This window comes from Terrapene carolina, unplaced genomic scaffold (assembly GCF_002925995.2).
Source record: "Terrapene carolina triunguis isolate 2854851 unplaced genomic scaffold, T_m_triunguis-2.0 Scaffold130, whole genome shotgun sequence".
In the NCBI taxonomy this organism is placed as follows: Eukaryota; Metazoa; Chordata; order Testudines; family Emydidae; genus Terrapene; species Terrapene triunguis.
The window spans coordinates 1281989-1289508 of record NW_020664481.1 but is presented as its reverse complement, the minus strand read 5'-3'; the positions used below and the strand labels follow the sequence as shown (position 1 = coordinate 1289508).

The window sequence follows — 7520 nt, the reverse complement described above, 5'->3', positions numbered from 1 at the left end:
CCGTCATTAACTCTAGCAGCACAGAGAAGGAAGCAAGAATGCTCTCAGCAGGCTCCTGTCCCAGCTGGGCGCCGCTGCTCAGAGAAACACTTGGGTTTGGCTGGCTGACATCTGGAATTACACTGCTAGTGAAGAAGGGCGAGCGAGAAAAGGGCTTTGGTCAGCTGCTTTGCAATCAGCAATTCACAGGCAACCCACCTGCCGTGACTCCCTGGAAAGGAACAGAGACTTGCACAGCGCGGCTGGGACAGTTTGCATCTGGGGTTCTCCTTCCCACCAGCACCGCATTCACGGATCGATAGCTCAGGGGCCCGAGTCCTGTTTATCCACAGAACAGGGGGGACAGTAGGTTGAAACAGGAGGGTGAGATGTTGAGGGGCACTGTTTACCCAACTCAGAACAAGTGCACTCTCCTCCATTCCTCTTGGTTTAACCCCCGCTACAACCTAGGTAGGGCTCTCTAAGCTTCCCTAGGAGAGGGGAATTCTGTCTCCATGGCCCAGTGAGTCCGGCAACAAGAGCGCCCAATCAGGGCCACTTATGGAAGCTTGTGTCCCGTGGAACTTGTCTGAGACCATCCCACAAGTTGCTGAAATGTGGTAACATTCCTGACCAGTGTTCCCCTGGGCTGGATTTGACTCTGCTACTTGGAGGTGAGCATCTCACTACCAGGCCCCGAGCTAACCAGGCTTCCCCTCTACTCTGCTGTCAACCCCCTCAGGCTGTGGGATTGCTTCTCAACAGTATGCAGGAGAGAGGCCACAGGATGAAGCTGCACTAGTGTCTGCGATGCTCTCAAACCCCTCTCCGAGGTCTCTTGGCAGAAAACATCAAACAAGAAATAAAAAAAATGAACTTTAATGGCTCAGAAATCCCTATTAGAACTGGTTTAACCGAGAAGTCATTTCTGCTGGGCAGCCGGCGGTGGAAAGGCTCAGCATGCTGGCTGCGTCCTCGTTATGAGACGCACAGATTTCAAACCCAGAGTTCTCAGAAATTCTCCAACAGCTCCAGAATCCGCTTCTGCTCGCTCTCCCGGAATTCCTGGTTCTTCCCATCCCCGATGTTCTCGGCGTACTCTGCAGGAAAACAAAACCAAGCCCTGAGCAAGATGCGACGGCAGATACGCCTCCCCTATTGCAGCGACACCACCGCAGAACCTAAACTTGTATCCTGGCCTGTGAACAACTCACGTCAATGCCTGACGGAGAGTTAGCCAAGGGACAGCGATGGACTCGTTTTCTTGGTGATTAAAACTTTGCATGTTAAACATCTACTGACTCCTCATTACAAAGTTTGTTTTGAAAGGATGGGGCACTCGAATAGGTGCTCCTGCTCTTCTCCCTCATTCCTTAGCACGGTGGACATCAGCAGGGAGACCAGAACTTTAGTCCCGAGTACATCCCCCAGCCTCATCATTTGGAGAGGAGACAGTTTAGGAATTGTCCCCAAGCCGCATTCAAAGCCCCCCCATTAGATCTGGGTCGGAGCCAGAGGCAGTGCACCCTGCACCGTTACACATTATTACAAAACAAAAGGCAGATTTGGGGCTGAGGACACGAACATCTCAGTGAATCGAAGCTGTCTGCCTAGGAAGATGTTTTCCAGCCTCTCTGGCTCCTCTCATGCATCCCCTTTTTCCCAAACAAACAGAACAGCTTGTATTCAGTGTCTGAATGGCAACGCGGCAGAAGAAAGTTTGCTTTAATATTTATGTGTTCAGCATTGCTACACATTTCTGAGCTCCATCAAAGCCCTCATTATAAGAGCACTGAAAAGGCTGGGGACAGGGAGAAGCTAGTTGGTGTGGGAGCCTTCTCTCATGCACCCTCTCTGTCTCCACAAACAAAGCAGAGAGCTCTTTGCCAAGGCCTCTGGGAGAAATCCGTTTAATATTTATAAACTGCTATAGTCTCTGCGACAAGAGATGCCCGGTGCCACCGCGGTTTGCTGCTAGTGGGTCCGTCTGACTGGCATCCTGGAGACAAGGAGGTGGGGGGAGCACCTGAGGACAGAGGGCTCTCCTGCACAAAACAGAGAACAGCCCCCCTCCTGCCCCCCTCTCCCCCGTGGTTAACAGCTCAGATCCTGTTCCAGCTGCCTGGAGCTTGCACCCAGTGCCATGCCCTCTCTCTGCTGCCAGGCTCTCGATCACATCCCGGCCTGGGGGAGCATCGTGAGCACAGTGACGGCCCAGCCCACTCTTAACACTCCTCTCCTGGAAGAGACCAACGCCAGGTGCTGAGGGGTGTGTGGGTGTGGGCGTTCCACATACCGGCACCGGCCCCGCAGGGAAATAAGCGGAGGTGCAGGTTCTGCCCCGAGCAGGCCATTTCGCCGGCCTTTGTGACTCTGAGTGCCTGAGCGAGGCAGCAAGTGGCCTGGCCTTTGCTCACTAGCGGCCGAGGGGGAACTCTGCACCCCGTCTGAGTGCCGGGAGGGATTCCATCCCGAGTGCACTGCCCGGCAGTGGAGCCGTGGGACAACACCAGGCTACTCAGCTCCTCTCCCTTCAAGCAGGAACCTGTGGCCATTTTCTGCAGAGCAGGAGGCACTAGCAGAGCTGGATCACAGCTCAGTTAGATAGTAAGGATTTGTTTAAGGAAAAAGCATCTGCAGCCCTTGCCTCAAGCGATGTCATTGCCACAGGGGTCACTACCAGCCAGTCCCCCTCCCGAGCCAGTGAAATCTCCCACGGGAGAACAAGTCACAGACTTCCTGGGTTTTGCCCAAAGCGCGGCACTTTTTTCTTTTTTTCTCCTAAGCATTTAGCATTGTAAGACTAAGCCTCACAATGACTTGCTGGGAAATTGTTTATTAGGTCACTAACAGCTGATGACATGAAGTGGAAAAGAAGCAGATAAAAACCCAATGAGAGTGGGTTTTAATGTATTTATTTAAAGTGTGTGTGTGTGTGTGTGTGTGTGTGTGTGTACGTACACTCCCACCTCACCAGCGCTTACTCAGAGCTGTACGCACTGCTGCTACTGTGCAAACAGAAAGTGCCTAGGATTGGCTTCTGTTTCATTAGACAAAAGAAAATACAATGGTTACAGAACAGTCAACATCAATAGGGAAATATTTCCAGGTTTATAAGAGGATATTGGAAACAGCCGAGAACATACACTGAGGGAACATGAGCCACATTTTGCGCCGTTATAAAGCATTCGCCTTTTCTCTTTGGTTAAGCACAGAACAGGCTTTGGTTTAACTTTTAACTCACATTCCTCCCGCCCAGCTATCTTCCTAGTGGGCCCATCCCTGTAGCATCTCGGTGCTTCTGATGCCTCATTCACCAATCAGGACATCATTCTGAAACCACGGGAGGGCCAACGTGGGGGCTGGGGCAATGGCATGACAAGGGGGCAGAGGCAGGACAGACTGGCCCCTCTATGGATCAGCAATCACCAGTCCATGTTCCTCCCTGTAAGGGCAAGTGCCCCTATTTATACAATTGTTCCTTCAGCAGAGACCAGCTTAAATACCACCACCACAATTTAATACAGCCCTTTTCATCAGTATGTCTCAAAGTGCTTTACAAAGGGTCATCAATTCCATTTTACAGATGGGGAAACTGAGGCATGGGCAGGGCAGTGACTCAGCAAGGTCACCCAGCAGGCCAGTGGCAGAGGCATAAACACAACCCAGGTCCCCTGCGTCCCGGTCTGGTGCTCTATCTACTAGGCCAAACTTCCATTCCAAAATCTGCTCCCTCCCAGTCCAAGTCCTCCTGAAGAGAACACGAACGCTCCAGCTGTGAGTGCGGCTTGATCTTCAGGAGAACAGGCCAGGGGACTGCCTGGCCAATCTGCAGAGATTCACTTATTCCCCTGCCCACTCCTCCCCCACTGAAAAACCACTGGCCTACTGCTTCACTCGCATGATAAGCAATTTGCAGCAAGCCCCAGGGACCCATCAGCTGCCAGAGAAACATGGAGAATAAGTAGGCCATAAAACCAAACTAAAAAGCAGGCACCTAATTAGTATGCAAAAATAGAAAATAAAAATGGAACAAGAGAGAAGCCCACGGAGTGGAAAGCAAGACTATGCAGTGAAGGGGCGATCCCAGACTGCGCCCACCCCGAGATTGAGCCAGACACGGGGGGGGGCTTCAGCAACGGCTCTATCCACAAGGGTGGTGCTGGAGTTATGTCACTTTGCAGTGCGAGATTCCTGCTCCCGCTGTGCCAAGGGCTGGAAATCCCACCCCCCGCCCGTCACTAGCCGCTCAAGGGGGACACGCAGGGCCAGTGGGTTGGACTCCTCCCCCCACTCCCCCAGACTAAACCCCGTACTCCAGCTGGCAGGCAGCTTCCCCAAGTTCATTCCTGCGGTGGCTCCTGTTAAACCAGCGGAGTGACACCAAGGATGCATTTGGCCCAACGTGCACGACCCCTGACATCTGAACACCAGCCTGGAGCGCAGGTTGGCCCCGCTATTCCTCCGCGTGCGGCTTCTGCACCACGGCTGCCAGCACCGCAGCAGCTGGACAGTGTCCAGGGCCCCCAGCCAGAATACTCCCGAGGACCCCAGAGTCCCTAATCACCTCAACCTTTTCCCCATGGCACCAGTGCACTGCTCACTCCCTCACGCTCCCCTCTGAACGGGGGGGGGAGGGAAACAGCTGCTCACTCTCTCTTCCCGTCCGCACCGACGCTGTCAGGTAGAAGGGACAGGCCAGCAGCTGTCTTTGCTCTGGACTCAGAGCCCGGAGAGCCCCGACCAATGCACTGACCGTGGCACAACTCACAGCCCCACACCACATTCGAGACATTCCCCCTCCCCTCAGAGGGAAGAGCCTCATCCCCCAGCACCCACAGATACCAACCCAGCTGCTCAGGGTCAGCCAGCCATGGCCGCACTGTAGAGTAAGGAATTGCAGCCTGGGCTGTCAGGGAATTTACAGCTGTTTTAGCCGACTCTTAACGGACCAGCCACCTGGAGTGGCACGTCAGAGGGGGAACTTTACTGCGGGTGATCATCTCTGCAGCCTGCCACGTGTCTCTGCCCTCCTGCGCCTCAATTCAGTTGATTATTTATGTTGGAGAAGAGATGGGATGGCCTGGAGCTGGGATGGTAGAGCCCAAATAAGCACGGCTTTATTGCAAACACGACATTAAAGCCAGGACTGCAAATCACAACAGCTACATCTTAAAACTGGAGAGCGATACTTTACCCCCCTAATCCATATTAATCTGTTGCTAAGAGCAAGACTAACACGCCGTGGACATGGATATGCTACAGATGGGGCGGGGCCGGGCCATGGGAATGAAAGATGAGACTCAACTAGAACTTTGCTAAGTCTGAACAAGCTCTGTCTATTCCCTTGTTCTCAGGGAGGATGGCCCTGGGCAAAGGCACATGACTGGGGTACTACAAACCAGTGAGCAAGAGAAACTCACCCTTTATGATGTGCCGAACAATTTTGATGGAGCTGCCTCTCATGTTCAGAATCTGATGGACTCTCTGACGAATCTGGTAGGGAGAGAAGAGAGGACAAACAGACATCATTCCCAGCACAGCTGCAGAGAGACCATGAACGTCTTATTTTCTTGGCGGGAGTGCAGAAATCCTGAGCGTTCTAAACTCCCATCTACCTTCAGAAGCCCACTTCTCTCAGTGCACAGTCAGACAAGTTTTGAAAGGCGCATCCAATGGGTTTGCAAAAGGTGTGCCCACCCCCAGCCCACAAAGCTCCATATTCGTGTGCACAAAGGACCGGGGCACATCACCTGGTTTGAGAGACCCCTAGCCAGAATCAGATACCGTGGGAATTCACAGGAGACCTAGGTGGTGCCTACATGAGACTTTTGGGAAATTGCACTACCTCCAATGGTAAGACAGGGCACCAACATTTCTACCTCTGGGACTGCTGGCTCTACTCAGAGCTGGTCTAGAAGATGTGGTGCTAACAATGCTGGCGTTCTTGGCCCATTAGTGCATCCGTGGTTGCTACCACTGGTGCAACTGTGATGGGAGTAGATTTCTTAAAAAAAAAAAAAAAAAAAAAAAAAATCTAGTGCAGAGAAGTTCCTGTAGGGATGAGGAGCAGTGGAGGGGATTCAGAGCCCTGCGTGTCATGGCTGGAAGCCCATGGCTGAAGTGGGTGGTGTCTTTACCTGGGGGACGCTGGCATTGCAGATCTCTGCCATGATGTAACAGATGAGCTGTAGAACGAAGAGACCAGCATCTAGGCGACGGAGGTAGAATTCATCCTCCATGTCATCATCTATTATCTCCCCCCGGCGCACCATATCCTGAAGAATGGCCAAGGTGGTGTTATCAGGTGGATCAAGAGAGCGCCCTACTCCCATATTGCTATGGTACATGTAACAAAAGACTCAAAGTATCTGGCATTTTTGTAATCTCACTATAGAGGGTTTATCTGCTTTGCCGTATATTCACAGCTTTCCCCCACTAGGAAATGGAGCCTCTGACCGAGCTCCTAGGATCTGATCCCTCTGCTTTCCCACACCCCAAACTCTTGAACTCAGCCATTGTGTCCACCATCCTCCTCCAGGCCAAGAATCTCTGATATTTCCCCATAAAATAGGCTGTGTAAAACTAGGAAAAAAGGGGAAGGTGGGTTCTTTAAACAAAAATGGTCCCAATTTCATTTCATAGGATTTTCACACTTGCAAAAATTTGCCAATACTCTTTCATTGACTATACTTTATGCATTAAAAACTGCAAGTTCTCATTTACTTCTCTTACAAAATTATAGTTCTCTTGAAAATGAATTTAATTTCACTCAATTCCATTCACTTCTGAGCAAACTTTCACCCTTTGTCTCTAAAACGTGCTCACCTGCAAATGAGCACCTTTTTGTTTTTCAGTAACAAGTTTATAAGTATTTCAAAGTCAGGCTGATTTCTGATTCCATGACAAAATGTGAAAAAATCAATTTCAACTGTTTCCAGTTTTGATGTGAAACAATGTGCATAGTTCTCTCCTCAAGGTCACTTTTTAGTGAAGGGCTGCTACTAATCCTCACCAGACTCAAAGGCCTGTCTATTGGAGCGCCATGCTTCTTATGGCCACATGAACAAGCCAGAACCAAGCCTAGAGGTCCTACACAGTATGCGGATTCACCACCACTAAACTATTGTTTATTCCAGCTTCATTCCTGCAGCAGATCCTCAGCTGGTCCAAACAATCATAGCTCCACTGGCTTTCGTGCCAGTTGCACCTGCTGAAGTTCTGCCAGATAGTCTTGGGGCATAGTAGGTACAGTGACTACAAGGGGTCGATGCAGAACAGCACATTAAGGAATGCTACCCCAAGCAGTCATTTCAGCATGATCAGTTCCCATTCAGGACAGGAAGAGCGTCTGGCATAAGAGGAGTGTGGGGTTGGTTTGTTTGGGTTTTTTTGAAGGGGCCGGAGGAAGATCCCTTGGGAACCGCTCTCATCCCCTTTTACTCCTCCCACTCGGAAAGGTTCTACAGCATGGTGACTTCCTGTCCTATAGGGAGGACCAGATAGAGCTTCCTTTCAAAGCCAGTCAGTGCCCCCTTCAG

The 7520-nt window shown here is 51.2% G+C and overlaps 1 protein-coding gene across 1 annotated transcript in view; it reads right to left on the bottom strand.

The window, feature by feature from the left end:
• Nucleotides 1-844: 844 nt before the first annotated feature.
• Nucleotides 845-7520, bottom strand: part of CTNNBL1 (catenin beta like 1) — a 75851-nt gene continuing 69175 nt past the window's right edge. The window contains exons 14-16 of the mRNA XM_029911778.1: nucleotides 6120-6257; nucleotides 5403-5475; nucleotides 845-1079 (exon numbers count right to left, since the gene is read on the bottom strand). Of these exons, the coding sequence (XP_029767638.1) occupies nucleotides 991-1079; nucleotides 5403-5475; nucleotides 6120-6257 (300 nt within the window). The 3' untranslated portion in view covers nucleotides 845-990. The remainder of the gene's footprint in view (nucleotides 1080-5402; nucleotides 5476-6119; nucleotides 6258-7520) is intronic.